This window comes from Hyperolius riggenbachi, chromosome 7 (assembly GCF_040937935.1).
Source record: "Hyperolius riggenbachi isolate aHypRig1 chromosome 7, aHypRig1.pri, whole genome shotgun sequence".
NCBI classification, from domain to species: domain Eukaryota; kingdom Metazoa; phylum Chordata; class Amphibia; order Anura; family Hyperoliidae; genus Hyperolius; species Hyperolius riggenbachi.
Genome location: NC_090652.1, coordinates 289,955,046 through 289,974,401, shown reverse-complemented (window position 1 = coordinate 289,974,401; position 19,356 = coordinate 289,955,046). Strand labels below are relative to the sequence as shown.

Here is a 19,356-nt window from a genome sequence, read left to right as displayed (position 1 = left end):
AAGCCAACGCGGACGGCCACGCGAATGGAACGCAATGTGAACAAGGCCTTAAGCCATGTTAGACCAAGTAGGGAGTGATTACTGCTGCATTGTATGGTATAGATGTGTTAATATGATAGGCCATAAGACTATGAACATGGTAGTGACTATGTACTATGTAAAGTGCTGCAGGAGATGTCAGTGCTATACAAATAAATGATTATAATATGGCAGGACATTAGATTATGACTATAGTAAGGATTAGACTGTGAGCTCCTCTGAGCAGGGCCGGATTTCTGGGAAGGTCACAGAGGCCACGGCCTAGGGCGCTAAAAATCAGCAGGGTGCAGGACTTGGAGAGATAAGAGGTCACATGTCAAAGTAAATCACATCTCCTGCTTTGCTTTGGTCTGCCTGAATTCCAGAGATCCCTGCATCTCTCTCACTTGTGCAAAGTGTGTGTTATGCCAGTCAGCATCTGCTGTCACCTGTATGATAACAGGGGACAAACAATCTGCTGTGAGAAGAAAAATATATGGGCTCAAGTAGCAGAACTCTTGAGTTCCGATTAGTTTTTTTCATGCAGTACGCATTCACAGGCAGGAATTAGCAGCTCTCCCCTCTCCCTGACTGATGGTTTATTACTAGTAGGTCAGTGCTGTTAAAGACCTCAGATCTGTTAATTTTATGGCTTTTTTTTTCTCCTAGAGAATGACAACAACATTCTTTGTGTGAGTTTAACTCTTTCCTGGCTTTTTTTTTTACCAGCAAAGTACTGTGTTAGCCATCAATGAAAGTAGGATGTTTTGAAACAGAATGACAACTGTGTTACATTTATTTATATTTACAAAACAATCAATGCATCTCCTGCTGACTGTATATATAAAGCTGTGTGCCTAACAGGGCCGGCGCTACCATTAAGGCAAAGCAGGTAGCTGCCCCTGGGCCCCAGAGCTTATAGGGGCCCCCAGTGGCTACAAGAGGAAAAAAAAATTTTGCAAATCGGCCTTATAGTTTTTGAGAAAAACGATTTTAAAGTTTCAAAGGGAAAAAAAAACATTTAAAAACCTGCCGACTTTAATGGTTAATAGCAAATCCACCTTAAATGCTAGAAATCCTAAATTTGCAGGATATGTTAAGGAGATCATTAGAAATAAGAGGAAAAAACAATTTTTCAAAAAGACCTTATAGTTTTTGAGAAAATCGATTTTAAAATTTAGAAGGAAAAAAGTATAGTTTTAAATGCGGTAAATGTCACTTTCACTAGCAAACCTAACGGTAGAGTAATTTTACATGCATCAAACGAAAGCGCAATAAATTTCCTGATGGGGTTTCCAGGGGGTCTATACGCAGCCGCAGCGCTTTGGCCAGGGATCGCTATACAGCCGCCATATGGCTGTATGAAGATCCCTGGTATTTTTTTCCTATTTTCCCAATTTTTTTTTATGTTTAGAGTGTGGGAATTTTTTTTTTTTAAATTATGTGGGGTCCCCCCTCCTGAAACTTTGTAACCCCTTGTACCCCATGCAGGCTGGGATAGCCAGAATGTGGAGCTCTAACCGATTGGGACTTCACACCCTGACTATACCAGCTGCAAAAAAGGTCCCCTAATGCCGATTTTTGTTCCGGGGTATATGTTGGGGGGGCCCCCCAGGTTTATTTTGCCCTGGGGCCCCATTGTTGCTTAAACCGGCCCTGGTGCCTAACATCTTGTATACAATAACAAAGTCTGAAGATGGCTCATTAACCAAAGGCTCACTGTTTTTCTTTTGGTTAGCCAATAAAAAGTGTCATTCTGATACAAAACTTCCTGCTGACTGATTTTAAGATCTATCTTAAGTGCTAAATTGTCACTGTGTAAAGTACACCTGAGCTTATGCTGGGTACACACAATGCAATTTTCTGACAGATTTACTGTCAGATCGACTATTTCCAACATGTCCGATCTGCTTTCCAATCAATTTTCTGAATGATTTTTCATAGAAGTGAACAGCAAATTGATCGAAAAATTGAAATCAGTTCAAACATGATGGAAATAATCGACCTGACAGTAAATCTGTCAGAAAATTGCATCATGTGTATATAGCATTACACTACATATATGCCAGTGTGTGTAGTGTCGGATCCTTCTACTTACCTGTCTTCTGTTTTGGATGGGCTTCTCTGCATTGTGCTGCACTGTCCCCTATTTGTGGCTCTGACGGCAGCAAGTAGCACAGAGTACAAAGAAGCAGCGATGTCCACTGGGGCTCCCTGTGATTTTGCACTCCTGTATGCATGTGCACAGGAGCTGATGGAGTGTTATGGGTATGCGTACTTGACAAGTGCTGCTCATACATGAGCATCATTTCTGAAGTATGCAAGCCCAGAACACTATCGCCTGCTGTGCATGCAGACAGGAGAGCAAAATTACATGGAGTGGATAGAGCATGCACTGCTTCTTTGTTGAACAGGGCAAAGCAGCAAAACAGAGGAGGGCCCATTCAAACTAGTCTGAATTGGACAGAATGGGGAGGGGGCGGTTGGTGACAGCCGGCCTAGGGCGCTGGAAAGTACAAATCCGGCCCTGCCTCTGAGGACAGTCAGTGACATGAGACTATGTACTCTGTAAAGTGCTGCGGAAGATCATGATGTCATTTCTATATAAATACATAATAATAATAATAATATGGCAGGACATTAGACTATGACTATGATAGGGATTAGATTGTGAGCTCCTCTGAGGACAGTCAGTGACATGACTATGTACTCTGTAAAGTGCTGCGGAAGATCATGATGTCAGTGCTATATAAATACATAATAATAATAATATGGCAGGACATTAGACTATGACTATGATAGGGATTAGATTGTGAGCTCCTCTGAGGACAGTCAGTGACATGACTACGCACTCTATAAAGTGCTGCAGAAGATGTCAGTGCTGTAGAAAAACATAATATTAATATGGTAGCACATTAGCCTATGACTATGGTTGGGATAACACTGTGAGCTCTTCTGAGGGTAGTCAGTGACATGAATATGTACTCTGTAAACTGCTGCTAAAAGTGTTTTTCTTGCTGTCTGTGTTTCCACTGATTTGGGTACTTTAGATTGAAGCGATGGGAAATCTTCATACTCTGTAGCCTGAACTTGACAAAACAAATACTTTCCCACTGAAAAAAAAATGTTGTTTATCACCTGATAAGAAGCTGTCGCCACGCTCCAGGCAAAGTCTGGACGAAACTCCCCATAGAGAAACTCATCCTCCTTCTGTAGAGGGAACCCTTTGTTGCGTATGACCTCAGCATAGTAAATAGCAGATCGTTTCGCTGTCCTCGGGCGACTGGGTTTGGTGAAGTCCACATGATGCAGCCCGAATCGCACCGAATACCCAGACTTCCATTCAAAGGCGTCCATGAGTGACCAGGCCGTGTAGCCTTTCACATTCACCCCGTCAATGCTGTAAGCTGTGTAGAAGGAAGAAGTAGGTTTACCTCCATGTTTCATCCCTGATTGTTATTTGCAGCAGTTAATAAGAATATGACACAGGAAAGAATAAACATTATTTAATTCAGTCTTGGTCAATCCTTCTGCACGTCCCGTCCCCAGTTCCTCAGCCGTAGGTAAGTATCAACTTTGGAAAACCCTCTCAATACTCATCCACTGGAGTTCTCAGCATTAGGGGTCCTGCTGCCATCATCCTTTCTGCTTTACAGGAGAACAAGAGGGAGGTAGAGTGGCTAACTGGCTATGCCCCCTCATCACAACACTATCCCAGAATCCTTTTCACCAATCCCACAATGCACACCACCTGCATCACCAGTCAACAGAACGGGAGTGGGTTGTTACTGGCTGTGACAGCCATGATCCCTCCACTAACAACAAAGGGTATAGGGGATGGAATGTGCTATGCGTCCTTCCATAAGTGACTATAGGAGTGTGTCCACTGAAATGACATGGTGGGCCCTGTACTAGCATGTATGAGGATCCAAGCTAGAAGCCTCCGCATGATGTAATTAATGGATCCTCTGAATCAGGGGTGTCAAACTCTGGCCCATGGGCCAAATCTGGCAAGCAGTGCCATCAAATTTGGCTAAGCCAATATGGGTAAGTGCTGAAACTATGAAGCTGCATGGTTATGGGAGAGGGGCCACAAGACACCAGGGAACTGTATGGGAGGGAGGGGTGTCACTAGACACCAGGGAACTGTGTAGGGGAGGGAGGAGGACCACGGGACACTGGGGAACTGTATGGGGGGACGGGGGGCACTAAACACCAGGGAACTGTATAGGGGAGGGAGGAGGACCACAAGACACTGGGGAACTGTATAGGGAGGGGCACTAGACACTGTAGAACTGTATAGGGGAGGGAGGGTGTCCATTAGACACCAGAGAACTGTATAAGGGATGGAGATGGCATCTAGACATTGAGGTTGGCCTGTGACTTCGTCCCACATCTCAATTTCGGTACAATGTACACAGTACACTGTGTATTTGAGGAGGAAATTTGCTTTTATTAGGAAAATATGAGTTTTTCTACCCCTGATGTTTGCTGCATTTATTCTTTTGGGAAGGGGGAGGGGGGGCTTCATACCCCTCCTTCCTCCAGTACAGGAGTCCATCCTCCTTCAGATCAGATGCAGTAATGGCCACACTTGTTATGGATGTAGGGATCATGATGGCCAAACTTGTTATAAAACTCCTGACGCATGTGCTTCCGGGCTGTGGGGTTACCAAGGATGGAGGGAGAAAGGAGTCTGAGCATGGGGGAAGGGCCATAAAACTTTTGCTGGTGTGACTTATGATTTGTACTTACACCCTTGTTGACGTGATAAAGATGTAATAAAGATGACCCGGCCATTGAAGACCACAGTAGAAGAATGAGAGTGTTATGACCATGTAAAACCAGTTGTGTATAATTATCCCCTAATATTGTAATTTGAATAACTATTGGGGGGACAAAAGGAATATAAGAAAACAGTATAGAATATATTGCAACTAACCTTTTAAGGCCTCATCAATGTATGTCTTATAATATAGAAATCGGGTTGTGTCATCAACATCAAGGTTGCTGTTTGTGGCCACTCCATTTTCTGTGACGTATATGGGGACATCTCCATACTCTTCTTTGACCCAGTTGAGCAGCCTCCTCATCCCCCAGGCTACTGCCTTTTGTGTAGAAATGGCTGTTGATGGCCACCCTAAAGGAGTCTCATCTGTAATATCAAGATCAGTTTCAAAAGACGGAGGGCTCAGTTTAAGTGTTTTGTGCTGAACTATTTTGGTGGTGTAGATGTTAATGGAGAAAACATCAGCTGTGCCCTGGATGTAGGCTTTCTCTTCATCTGTAAAGACAGGCAGTCTGGATGACGAGAGGCCCTGCAGAGCACTCTTATTGGCCACTTGCCACTTCATGGCTTCGGGATAATCACCATTTTTGTAGATAGGGTGAGCAAACCACCCTAGTGTAAGCTGCAGATACCGGTCTGCAGCTTCAATCTCTCTTTGGCTGGTATGGTCTTTAGGTTCTACCCAATCTGTGTTGAGACTTAGTGAGATCACCCCTCCCTGGCTTGCTCGATACTTGTCATCATAGGTATGGTAGACCCTGGCATGGACCTTCAACAAGTTATGAGCTACTTTATATGGGGCAGTGTCAGGCTGGGATACTGAAGGTGGAAACACACCAAGACCATAACCTGCTGTCACAAAACTGTGTGGCTGGTTAAACGTCATCCAGAACTTGACACGATCTCCAAAGGTCTTAAAACAAAAGTCTGCATAGTCATGGAAAGCATCAAGTACTGCATCACTTTCCCAACCTCCTATATCCTGGAGAGCTTGAGGAAGATCAAAGTGATAGAGAGTAACCATCGGAGAGATATTATTTGCTAAGAGACCATCAATGAGATTATTGTAATACTCAACTCCTTTTTCATTGTGTGTTCCTCGTCCCGTTGGGAAGATTCTGGACCAGGAGATGGAGAAACGGTAACTGTTCACTCCTAGTGACTTCAGCATGTAAAGGTCAGCATCCAGCTGGTGATAGCTGTCACAGGCTTCGTTCCCATTGGCATTTGATGGAATATTTCCAGGTTCTTGGGCATATGTATCCCAGATACTTGGACCTTTTCCATCTGCATTCCATCCTCCTTCCACTTGATACGCTGAGGTTGAGACACCCCATTTGAAATCATCTGGAAAGGTTGCGTAATGATACATGTCTCTTTCAAAGTCTGTCTGCCCTGAAAATTTCTCCCATACAACTTTAGCCTTTGACGGGATGTCTGAAGGTGGAAGGGCTGTTAACTTTTTCATAGACGGCCATGTTAAATTTGGAGACTCTGGCTTAGTTGACTTAAATTTTACCAAACCATTGTTCTTGGTAACTGTAGAGAAGAAGTAGGCAGATTTCTTCGGAGTTCGTTGTCTGTTTGCATTCCCAAATTCCACGTAGTGAAGACCAAACCTCTGGCTGTAGCCCTCGGGGCCCTCAAAGCCGTCCAAAAGGGAGCGAACTATGTAAGACTTTACAGATACACTATCACTCTTGATGGCTGAAAGTAAACAAACACAGAAACTGAAATTAATTTATTAGTAGCCTTTCATTCTCACAGTAAATTTAAATTAAATTGTAAAAATAAGTTCTAGTCAGATTATGGGCCCCATTCAATCCACTTTTTCTTCTGAGTTTTTTCCTACATCTTATGGATAAAATACTTTTTAAGCCACCAACAAGCAAGAAAATACTCAGAATACTTTTGACAGTATCTTTTCACCTTCTTTTTGGTACTTTTTCAATTTCAGAGGGCGGAAAAGTTATTTTAAACAGAAGATTAAAAATTATCTTCTAGGAGAAAACTTAGGAGAAAGCATGAATTGGATCAGGCCCTACAGCATGTGTTTACTGGAAATTCTGCTTTGTTTCAGTAACGTAAAACATGGAATTTTACTGTAACTTGAGTAGAGATAAGGAATAAGTAGAGACGTGTACGATGGAGTTGGACAGAATTATGGAAGACGGAGCTGGAGTATGTCTTATTTCAGGAATCCAGGCAGAAATCTTATAGAATTTAAATGCTATAAAGAAACCACAGCTTTAACACACCAGTTGTGTTGGTATTGGAAAACCAAGTACAAACTGCTGGAACCAGGGCCGGATTTACCATAAGGCACTGTAGGCACGTGCCTACTGGCGCCTGATGATGGAAAGGCGGCTCACTTCCTCCCCTAAATGCCTCCCTCCCTCCTTCCCTATGCAGCATCCTGAGCAGAGTGTAAATGAAAGGTTATCACCCTGCTCTTTGAATTCCACTGATGAGATCTCCCTTCATTCAGGTGCACTACTGGCTACTGAATACTGAGGGTAACTTTGGCCACCTAATACTAAGGGACAACTGTAGCTATGACAGCCAAGGCAAGTAAGGGAGAAGTGACAGCTGGGCCAGGCAGCACACTTGCTTGTGTGGCAGGAGTTTGTAGGTTCATGGAGGGTGAAGTCTAGGGTGCCAGGAGATCTGTGCCTATAGGCTCCTATGATATAAATCCGGGCCTGGCTGAAATTGTTTACCATTAGTGCCTCTAGGTCAGGTGTATGCTCTATTTTGGAGTCCCACAGTGTGGTCTTGCACATACAGTACAGTATTAGTTATAGGCCTATGTTGCTGAGTAGAATGTGATGATGTCATCACATCTCCCACTCCCATGGCTTTGAAGTTGCAAAACAAAGTTTTAGAATTTGATATTTAGAGAATAAATTAGCATAATTGTTTAATGTGCAACATTTAATTTTGAGGATGCTAACAAACAAAGCTCTCTCTCTATATGCTTCAGCAAGGATTTGCACTGCTAGACGGCTCAGCTGCTTCTGCTGCCACTGACAAGTGTAGACCGGAGGCCACCTGTTATCTCCAAAGCCTCTGTCACATAAAGGCTGACAACAGTTTTTACTGCGTTTTGTTACAGAGACACTGAAGCGGAAAAAAAAATTATGATATAATGAATTAGTTGTGTCGTACGGATAATTACTAGAACATTAGTAGCAGAAAATATTCTCATATTTTTATTTTCAGTTATATAGTTGTTTTTATAACATTGCATCATTCTCCAACATTAGCAGTTTACACACTACTCAGCATTCTAAATTATTTTACAGAGCAGGCCAGTGAACTTTCGACCTGTCCTCTGCTGAGAAACAGAAGATACAATGACTGACAGTTGAGATAACAAGCTTCAGAAGACAGAGCTCTCTGCGACTTTGAAAGTTGTGGAGCTCAATTGCTCTTTTGCATAGATAACAACTGGAGTTTCTTAACTCTACCTGTACTGGTAACAATATTAGACTTATGTCTCTTCTCCTAATGTTTTATTTCTTAGCTGTACTACACATACAAATCATTATATCATAATTTGTTTTCGCTTCAGTGTCTCTTTAAGGCTAGCCTTTTTTCCCCCTGAAATACACTAAGCTTCTTACAAATTAAGATGTTTTAGAGAATGGAATGAGCAGAAAATCCAACAAGGTTCTTTGATTTTACATTTTTAATTAGACCAGGGATATAGACACAGTCCATATTGTTTTACTGCTGTAATGCTAAAAGCACCCTCCAGGGAATGGTTTGACACTTAAAGAGAAACCGAGGTGGGTTTGAAGAATATTATCTGCATACAGAGGCTGGATCTGCCTATACAGCCCAGCCTCTGTTGCTATCCCAAACCCCCCTAAGGTCCCCCTGCACTCTGCAATCCCTCATAAATCACAGCCACGCTGCTGACAAACAGCTTGTCAGAGCTGGCTGTGTTTATCTCTATAGTGTCAGTCTGCTGCTCTCCCCGCCTCCTGCAGAACTCCAGTCCCCACCTGCATCCCTTCCCTCCCTGCTGATTGGAGGGAAGGGACAGGGGCAGGGACCGGAGCTGTGCAGGAGGCGGGGGAGCAGCTGAGACTGACACTACAGATGTAAACACAGCCTCACAGCACGGCTGTGATTTATGAGGGATTGCAGAGTGCAGGGTGACCTTAGTGGGGTTTGGGATAGCAACAGAGGCTGGGCTGTATAGGCAGATCCAGCCTCTGTATGCAGATAACATTCTTTAAACTCACCTCGGGTTCTCTTTAACCTGTCCTTTACATCAATGTCTACCAAATGAGGTTCTCTGTCTACCAGTAGTTGTTTGATCTCCAAACACCAGAGGGAGGTGTGGCAGGTTGCCTGAGTGATGGGCTTATCTTTCATGGAAGCTTCTTTTGCACAACAGTGGAAGCTGGAGTGTTCTATGGTGCTTACTTCTTTGTGTTTGCCCCATCTTTGCCAGGAAACAGATGATCTAGGAAGTCTCCGCGTGGATATGCCCACTGCATGCAATGTGGATGGTCAGGAATGTGGCCCAGCTAGTGACTCTCTGAACTCTACTCACTTCAAGGGAGAACCTAGATTCTGAGATTAATACCAAGGGGAAGCTATAAGCACTGTATGGTATTTATTGCAAGTCGCACTGTTGGCTCCTGGTATCTTCCTTTTGTATTTTTTGGGGGTTATCCAGATTTACTGGGATCACATACCATGCTTCTATAATAATGGGAGTTTTGGTCTCTGCTTAGCAGAATGGTGTTGGAATGTATTTGCTGAATGAAAAAATAAAGGAAGCCAGATTCTAGTCAACCAGGAGCCAAGAAGGCGTCAATGTTTTGGAGAAAAGAACCTGTCTTGATTTGAGGTTCTTGAGGGATCACCTATATCTTGTCTTAGTGACACTTAGAGATAAGTTGGACTACTTGTTAATTTAAACCCTGTAGCCTACTTCACTATTTGAAGGTTGACACTATGCAATGTATGCAGAAAAACTGTGCAGAAGCATAAAGGGAATCTGTTGGTGATCCTCCCCAATGTCAGACTGCACCCTACGAGGTTAGGGGCTCATGGCCATGCGGGTGACCTCAGGTAAGTCTGTCCTCAGGCTTTGTATACTGTATCAGACGTGTCGAATTGTGGATATGCTCATTGTATGTGTAGGATGCGGGTACAACCACTGTTACCGTAGGAACCCCTCTAGGCCGGCAGAGGGGCTTAGTCCACATTCCTGTTGGATATGTGGAACCAACAATCTTGTTTATTTGGGATGTTGTGTTAGCTGCTGGCTATCTGTGTGTTTTTAGCCCAGGTCCCTTTAAAGTTTGCACTATGCAATGTATGCCAGATGTGGGGGAATCTGGAGGAATCTGGCAATATTGATTGCAAGATGTGGGGGAATCTGGTGATACTGATTGCTTTACCACCTTACACCACTTGATATGGATCGCTCTTCCGCCTTCACCACCTTCATACCTCCGGATACAATGTAAAGTTTTGCAACTATCTAGCACCGTATCACTGGTGCCTGAAACCCCCACCCCCTCCCTCACGCCTCTGCTAGCACTTGAACAATAAAAGACCACATATTACCAAACAGTTCATGATTAACATTTTAAAAAATATTGGTTGAAAGTTCCCTACCTTGCAAGAAAGAGAGAAGGTGTGAAATATTGTTACAAACAAACTTCTTCCATGAAAACCATTGTAGCCAAGTCCTACACTTGCACTGATGATATACTGTACATCACAAAGGATAATTACCTTTCAGAGCTTCGTTCATGTAGGTAGTCAGGTATTCCACCCGGCTTGCATCATCAAACACATCTTCTGTCATGGATGTTGGCATCCCATTGCCAGTTATGTATATTGGCAGGCCATCCTTTCCGTACTCCTCCTTAATGAAGTTTAGAAGCCTCCGGAGACCCCATGGTACCACTGAGATCCAAGGAGAAGCTGTGGTTGGCCATGAAGGATCTATATATGGAGTAAACCCACCAATATAATGATAGTCAGCTGCACAACTTGAGGTACTGGAGTCATTGACCAACCGTGATGTGTAGTGGGAGATGCCCAGGAAATCTGCAGTGCCTTTGATATTGATCTTTTCTGCTTCAGTGAAGGTGGGTAATGGTTGCACTGTACTAGGACACTGGGTATTCATTTTCTGGACCTGAGCCTTCAGAATATCAGGGTAGTCTCCACTGACGAGAATAGGATGAGCAAACCATCCTAGCATGAACTGGACATACCGCTCTGCAGCACTCACACTATCTTGCTCGGTGGGGTTCCCTGGCTCTGCCCAGTCTGAATTCAGGGAGATACCAACTTTACCATTCTGCTGGGCTCTGTACTTATCATTGTAGACATGCCAGGCCTTAGCATGAGCCTTCACAATGTTGTGGGTCACCTATAAATAAATAAGAATACAAGCATGCTTGGGCTCAAAGAGTTCTTACAGCACACAACATCCCGAAAACTAAAAGTAAATACAGATCATACATCACTTCCTTCCCAAGTACCACCTAACATTGTTCCACATTTTTACGACAGTGGGCAAAGTTGCTGTTTGTGTATCCAGGACTGCTGATCCTTGTAAAATTTGACTGATAATTATAATGAAAACATGCATCATGAAGTTTCTTTTAAAGGGAACCTGAAGTGAGAAGCATAAGGAGGCTGCCATATTTATTTGGTAGAACAGAGTAACTAAGCAGCTCGGGGTGACCTAAAACCACTAGGAAAGTATAGATGACTAAAAGACACTGCAAAGCCCTCCCACTAAAAAGCAATGGTTAGTGTGACTTGCCTTCTTAAAACAGAAGGTATTTGTGATAATTCAGCTTTAAGTGAACATCGGTGGTTACCCACAATGCACTGCTACTGAATATGTAAATTATCTATTTATGCCCCTGAAGCCAGGCTAGCATCCAGAACCGCTGGTATATAGCAAGCCTGTAGCTTTAAATTTTACAGAGCCACACCAACCCCACATGCAGACAGCCTGTTTCCTTTAACCTCCATGGAGGCATAATTATTTTTAGATTTTCGGCCCAAGCCTGATTCGGGGTTACCGCTAAGAAGGTTAAACAATATCAGCTTCCTGGCTGTCCTGCTGATCTTTGTTAGTCTTTGCAGTAGTGTCTGAATCATAGACCTGCAAAAGAACACCTGATTTGCATGCTTGTTCAAGGTATGCAGCTTAAAATATTAGAGGCAGAGGATCAGCAGGACAGCCAGGCAATGTGCATTATTTAAAAGGAAATAAATATGTCAGCCTCCATTTTCCGCTCACTTCGGGTGAGCTTAAAGCTGAAAAAAAAAGATGTTAAAGTGGATCCGAGATAAACTTTTACTCATTGCATAATTGTGTTCCTTACATATAGTTTATAGGGCATTCCTCAAGCCAAATACTTTTTTTGTTTTTGTTTTAATACTCTAATTCCCTATAAAATAAACAAGCCTCGCCCACACCTCAAAGTGCCTTGGCACTCCATGTAGCAAGGGCTTATGGGAGCTCAGTCTGGACAGGAGGAGGAGGAGGTTACTAGCCAGAGATTTCAGAGGCAGAGGGGAGGAGGGAGCAGGAGAGGGGAGTGAGCTGAGGGCTGGAGATGCAGTTGCAGCTTGCCTGTGTGTAATGTGACAAACAAAACATGGCCGCTGTCATTGCATCACAGGAATAAATAAACATGAAACTGTTGAAGCTGTTTGCAGCTAGATTTGCTGTGTAAACTATCTAATCTTTAGATGAGATATATAGACAAGTTACTTGTCATAGTTAGTTTTTCATCTCTGATCCACTTTAAAGACAAAAAAACTTTGATTTTATAGTAATACTAAAGTTGTAGACTGAGGGTTCTACATTATGGATACCTTAAATGAAGCGTTTCCAGGGTCCTTAATTCCCGGCGCGTGTTCTCCAGTCCCGTAACCAGCATAGCTGACCACCCAAGGCTCATGGAAGGTTATCCAGTGCTTCACTCGGTCTCCGAAGTTGCTAAAGCAGAAATCTGCATAATCAGCAAAGGCGTTGATGATGTCTTCATTCTGCCAGCCACCTTTTTCCTGCAAGGCCTGAGGAAGATCCCAGTGGTACAACGTCACCATCGGTGTGATATTTTCCTCCAGTAACCTGTTAATCAGTTTATTGTAGTATTTCACCCCTGCTGAGCTGACTGTGGAATTGAGTCCTGTTGGGAAGATGCGGGACCAGGAGATGGAGAAGTGGTAGATGTTAGCCTGTAGACCCTTCAGGAAAAAGACATCATAGTCAATCTTGTTATAACTGTCACAAGCCACATTGCTTGTGGCGTTGTCATTGGCTTGGCCATGTTGTCCAAAAACATCCCATATGGACTGTCCTCTTCCTCCCTCAGCCCAGCCTCCTTCCACTTTGAAAGAAGCAGAGGATGAGCCCCAGAGAAAGTCATCTGGGAAGGGAACTGGCAAAACCTCATCACGCTCATCTGGAGACTGACTGGAGAACTTTTCCCAGACCGTTGTGAACGATGACCTCAACGACTTCCCTGGCTGCTCCTTTGACCTGCTCCTTAGCTCCTTTGGTCTGCAAAATAAGAGACTTCAAAAAATGCTCCTACCCAATGTACATTGTTATCTGCTATTCTACAACGTTGGGAAGAGTTCACCATTTTTCAATTTCTGCACAAGCATTTCCATTGGTTACTAGTGGATATCATCTAACTAGCAATGTCTACCTCAAGCTTTTTCTCTGTTTAGTTGCCTAGTTTGCTGTGTTTTAAAGCATACATCCAGGTACATGCATGTACTTTTGTTTTCCCCACCAGTATGTTAAGCGCTCCAAAACATAAGGTGGATTTCAACAACATATTTGCAATGGATTAGAACTTAGGTTCTACATAAACAATGAAACTACTAAAAACACCATCGATATACCATTGATTGAAATGTATATTGAGTGTTGATTGTACGTGCCCACCACTTTTTGCCCAGTATCTGGTGAAAGAGAGTAGACCAAGCCAACAATCAATACCTGGGAGATATTAATAATTCACTTTATTTCTTTGTAGGTTTGAGTTAAAATTAAAGTTGGTAAATAAGCAATAATTCTTGAGTTCTAATGCAATGGATGCAAGGAATTAAATTCACCAAAAGCCATCAAATGTGAGCCTGATCTTATTTTCGTATCTAAATAGATTGTCTTTTCTTTCCTGTCTAAGTGGAATATGCAATTCACATTGGCCTCAATTCACTAAGATCATGCTGGAGATAATAAGGCAAGATAAAACTTACCTCCACACAGTGACAGAGTTATCTTATCTCTTCATTCCTTACGTTACCTCCTCTGTAGTTAATTTACCTCCTCTGTAGTTATTTTCACATGCAGTTAATTAACAGCCTGTCTTTAACTCTGGAGTTATTTTAAGGATTGGAGAGTTAACTTAAAGACAGAAGAGTTAACTTTAGATTTGCCTGAGGTAAAATGTTTCCTGAGTACTACATACCTTATCACCATGGTAACAACTCTAGAAACGTTATTAAAGACAGGCGATAAGCTTAGTGAATTGATGCCTTTATCTCCGGATTTTTCTCCTAAGAGATAATTTTTCATCTTGTATTTAAAATAACTTTTCTGTACTTTGCAATTAAATAAAAGGTACCAAAAAGTACCGTAATTGAAAAACTACTATCAAAATTATTTTGAATATTTGTTTTCTTGCTGGTGGTTTAAAAGGCATTTTATTAACAAGTTTTAACATTTCTCCTAGGAGAAAACTCAGGAGAAAAAGTGAACTGCATATAGGTCTTCGTGTCTGGGGTTATTACTATGGCGTGACGTAAGGGAAAGGGTTTATTTACAAAACTTGTCTCATGATTTACCTATCCTTTCCTGTTTTAACCAGGGCCAGGCTAATGCTGAGGCAAGAGAAGCTTTTATACAAGTGTATGCAGCTTAAAGAGACACTGAAGCGGAAAAAAATATATGATGTAATGAATTGGTTGTGTACTATGAATAATTACTAGAAGATTAGCAGCAAAGAAAATATTCTCCTATTTTTATTTTCAGGTATATAGTGTTTTTTCTAACATTGCATCATTCTCTAATATGTGCAGATTACACAACACTCAGCATTCAAAATGATTCTTTCAGAGCAGTCTGTGAACTAATGACCTCTCCTGTGCCAGAGGAAAAGTAAATAGTTACCTAACAGTTGAGATAATAAAAGTCAGAAAACAGCCCTCTCCAAGACTTTGAAAGTCGTAGAGATAATGGCTTTTTTGCATAGAGATAACAACTGGAGTTTCTTAACTCTTCCTGTACTGGAAACAGTTAGACTGATGTATCTGATCTTAATGTTTTATTTCTTAGCTGTACTACACATACAAATCATAATATCATAGTTTTTTTTTTCGCTTCAGTGTCTCTTTAATAATGGACTAAATTTATAAGCTGTGGCTAGACTCTGATTTGAAAATAATGGACTGATCAAATTATTTTTAACTTTGGGTTTTTATCATAGTTGCTTAAAACTTACCTAATAGATTAAAATTCTTCATCTTTTATTTAAAAAAAAATATGAGCACTGACTCACCAGACTTACCTTATTTCAACATCCAATGACCGAAGCAGAAATCCACTGACATCATATCCCAGGAATACCTCCCCAGTGCCAACCACCTCTGAAAAATACAAAACACAGTAGATTTATTTTATTATACAATATTATCAAATTTGACAGACTTTCCACAAAACAGTATTTCACAGTGCAAGTCACTAGCAGTCCTTAAGAGAGGCTCACAATCTGCTATCTATTAAATGGTCTAGAAATGATTTTGGGGGATGCCAATTATCCTATCACTGTTTTTGGTTTGTAGGAGGAAAATGGGGGGAATGCACAAACTCCAGCAGTAGAAATGGGAAAGGTGATAGTGACATCACATGGGAGAGAGGGAATACAGTCACATGGGATAAGGGGGCGGGGCAGGCATGGTGCTTCAGCTTGTCTGCTTCCTCCACAGCACTAATCACAGTCAGGAGGGTCCAGGGGAGGGGCCATAGTGGAAGATTGCTTTAGTAAGTAAGTACTTAGCCTGTAAAGGTAAGTAAGTAGAATTAGTAAAAGTCTACTTCCAAGGCTAAATTCCACGTTTGTTGAGAAAAAGCACTTTTGCCACTTCAGCTCTATTCATGGAATAATGGGGAACTTTATTCCACCCTAATCACAGTTCATATTTTCTTATAAACCACAGAAACTGCACAGCATTCCTAGCAGAAACAGTTAGTTGTGGCAACGTCCAATCTCTCTTCTAGTCCAGGTAGCAAGTACTCCTGCTCCATGCAACTGATTACTTATACAAGATGGAAATCTTTTGGCAGTCTGGACCCCAGAGTGCTGTTGCCATGACTGCAAAGAACTACCCTTTGAACTCTCCATCAGTTTTAGAGATTCATAGCAGGCTGCAAATTAAAATACAAAATTGTTTTTAATAATATTAAAGGCCCCTTTTCAAAATCATAATTCTGTGTTTTGTAAAGTTAACAAAACACAATTAATTATTTCCTGTTTGTACATGTTACTACTTTTGTCATATATGCCATATAAGAATACTACTAAATGGGGTTTCAGATGAATCTAAATGTATTTTTAATGAACCTGCATTATTACTTAACCTCCTGGGGGATACAATTATATCGCCCAGGAGATGGCGCAGCAGCTACATGATAGCCGCTGTGCAGCGGCATCCCCCCACCCCCTCCGATCGCCTCCGGCATACAAAGCAAACAGGAAATCCCGTTCAGAACGGGATTTCCTGTTTGGCTTCCCCCGTCGCCATGGCGACGATCGGGATGACGTCATCGACGTCTACGACGTCGTGACGTCAGAGGGAGTCTCGATCCACCCCACAGCACTGCCTGGCACTGATTGGCCAGGCTGCGCACGGGGTCTTGGGGGGGGGGAGCGGCGCAGCACGGCGGGTAGCGGCGAATCAGCGCGGAGCGGCGGCGATCGGTATATACACGCAGCTAGCAAAGTGCTAGCTGCGTGCAACGAAAAAAAAATTATGCAAATCGGCCCACCAGGGCCTGAGAAATCCTCTGTGGCGGCTTACCCCGAGCTCAGCTCGGGATTATCCCCCAGAGGGTTAAAGGACCTCTGTCGCAAAAAAATTAAATACATGTAAACATATACAAATAAGAAGTACATTTCTTCCAGAGTAAAATGATCCATAAATTACTTTTCTACTATGTTGCTGTCACTTACAGTAGGTAGTAGAAATCTGACATTACCGACAGATTTTGGACTAGCCCATCTTCTCTTGAGGGGGTTCGCAGGGTTTTCTTTATTTTTAAAAGCACTTAGTGAATGACCGTTGCTCCGTCCAACTGCCAAAAAAGTGTGCAGTGAGCAGGGAAGCTGACCAGCATCTTTGTATAAATCTTTTTCAGGAAATGTCTTTATAAAGAATAAAGGCCATGCTGAGAATGCCCTATGGAGAGATGGACTAGCCCAAAACCTATCGGTAATGTCAGATTTCTAATACTTACTGTAAGTGACAGCAACATAGGAGAAAAGTAATTTATGGCTCATTTTACTCTGGAAGAAGTGAACTTCTTATTTGTATGTGTTTTAAATTTTAAGATTTTTGCGACAGTTCCTCTTTAAAAACAGCTGATCAGTGGAGGGTAGTTATGCTGCTATTGGTAAAAGTTAAATTAGTATTAGTTCTCCAGACCAGATATGCCTAAAGGAATGGTTATGAGATGCCTTCTAGTGGTCCTGTGCAGTGATACAGCTTTGTGTTCATAAATGTCTATAAACTCAAAAATCTTGGATTGAGGATTCAATAGGAAAGAATAGGAATAACATTTGTAATTACTATTTGTTTTGTATTCAGATAAACTGTACATGCTCTCTGTAGTCAGCTAACAGACTCACCAATCTCAGTAAAAAGTCTGAAGCTAACTAGAGAAAGAGATTAACACAGTAACAATTATTTTCTGAGAGTTCAGTGAAACTTATTTGATGATTCACAGAGTAAGGAGATTAACAGGTATCATTACCTTCTGCAACTTTTATGGCCGGGAGATACGTTTTGTCCTCTTCCAGGTTGCGGCAGCCACTGACTGACAGGGTGAAAACCAGGATCGGCAGATCTGTCTCGATGCTCTGGGAAAAATAGGTGAATAATTAAAAAATGCAACTATTTGGAGTCTTTGAGACAAAGCCATGGTGACCTTTCATCCAGGATTAGGAGAGAAGCAAGCTGCCCATAAATCTTCTTTCCAATGTATCTGACTATTCATTTATTAATACAGTAGTATAGTCCCAGTTATCTGGCACTGATGGGGATCAGCTGATGCCAGATAAGTGCTTTCTGATTGCTTGAGACTTGATGTTAATAAAAACCCTGGCTAATACAGTTCTATACCCCAATCTATATGCATACCATGAACTCTATTAACCACTTAAGGACCAGGGGTGTTTTCTATTATATGTGCTGCGTGGGCTCTCCAGCCCACAGCACAGATCTGGATTGAGCCAGGGCGTTTAGATTCCCCCCCCCTTTTTTTCCCCACTAGGGGGATGTCCTGCTGGGGGGGTCTGATCGCCGCCGGTTATTTGGGTCTAGCGGGGGGGGGGGGCTCCTCAAAGCCCCCCTCCGCAGCGTTTTTCGTCCTCCCTCTGTTTCCCTCCCTCCCCTCCTTCCCCTGGGCGGCACAGGACGGCGATCCGTCCTGCGCCGCCTCTGATAGGCTTCAGCCTATCAGATGCCGGCGATCCCCGGCCAATCAGAGGCCGGAGATCGCCGATCTCCTTTACGGCGCTACGGCGCTGCTGCGCAGCAGCGCCGTATGATGTAAACAGCGGGGATTTCTTCCCCGCGTGTTTACATTTCCCCTGCGAGCCGCGATCGGAGGCTCACAGGCAGTTCACGGAGACACCCTCCATGAACTGACATGGAACGGCCGGTTCCATGTAAATCCACTTACGACCTGCCCTCTCCTATCAACGTTAGGCGGTCGTTAAGTGGTTAAATATAAAAGTAAAGTAATTGAAAGTATATTATCCTTTGGGATGCTGTGGATCCCAGTCTTTCAGCACAGTCCACACACAGCCTAAGAAGTTGGTCTTCACCACTGTGAGTACTGCAGGCGATTTGTGCTGGTTGGTTGAGACTGATGTTCGGGATAACCAGGACTCTACTGGAGCACACATTCTAGACATATGTATTCCACATATCCATTGCCCATGCCTAGAGATGAATTACGATGTAATGGGGCCCTAGGCAAAGTAGTAGATTTGGGCCCCCCTTGTGGTCCTTTTAGTAAGCTGAAGTGGAGAGAGGTCAGAGAAGGTGGCTGGCGGGCCCCTTGTTACCCACTAGGCCCCAAGCACCTGCCTAGGTTGGTGGATAATCCTGCTCTGCCCATGCCATTACAAGCAATAGTGTAGACAAGATGATAGTGATACCAAAACATGTATCTTGTACTAAACAAAGATGTAATTATGCACAGACGCACTGCGGTGGTTGTGGTGTATCCACGCAGGCTTTGGTGTGCGCAC

General features: G+C 42.8%; 1 protein-coding gene across 1 annotated transcript in view; it reads right to left on the bottom strand.

The window, feature by feature from the left end:
* Positions 1-19,356, bottom strand: part of LOC137526173 (lactase/phlorizin hydrolase-like) — a 65,526-nt gene that overhangs the window by 37,556 nt on the left and 8,614 nt on the right. The window contains exons 6-11 of the mRNA XM_068247392.1: positions 17,853-17,958; positions 15,391-15,469; positions 12,683-13,373; positions 10,571-11,216; positions 4,961-6,514; positions 3,157-3,425 (exon numbers count right to left, since the gene is read on the bottom strand). Coding sequence (XP_068103493.1) covers positions 3,157-3,425; positions 4,961-6,514; positions 10,571-11,216; positions 12,683-13,373; positions 15,391-15,469; positions 17,853-17,958 — 3,345 coding nt within the window. The remainder of the gene's footprint in view (positions 1-3,156; positions 3,426-4,960; positions 6,515-10,570; positions 11,217-12,682; positions 13,374-15,390; positions 15,470-17,852; positions 17,959-19,356) is intronic.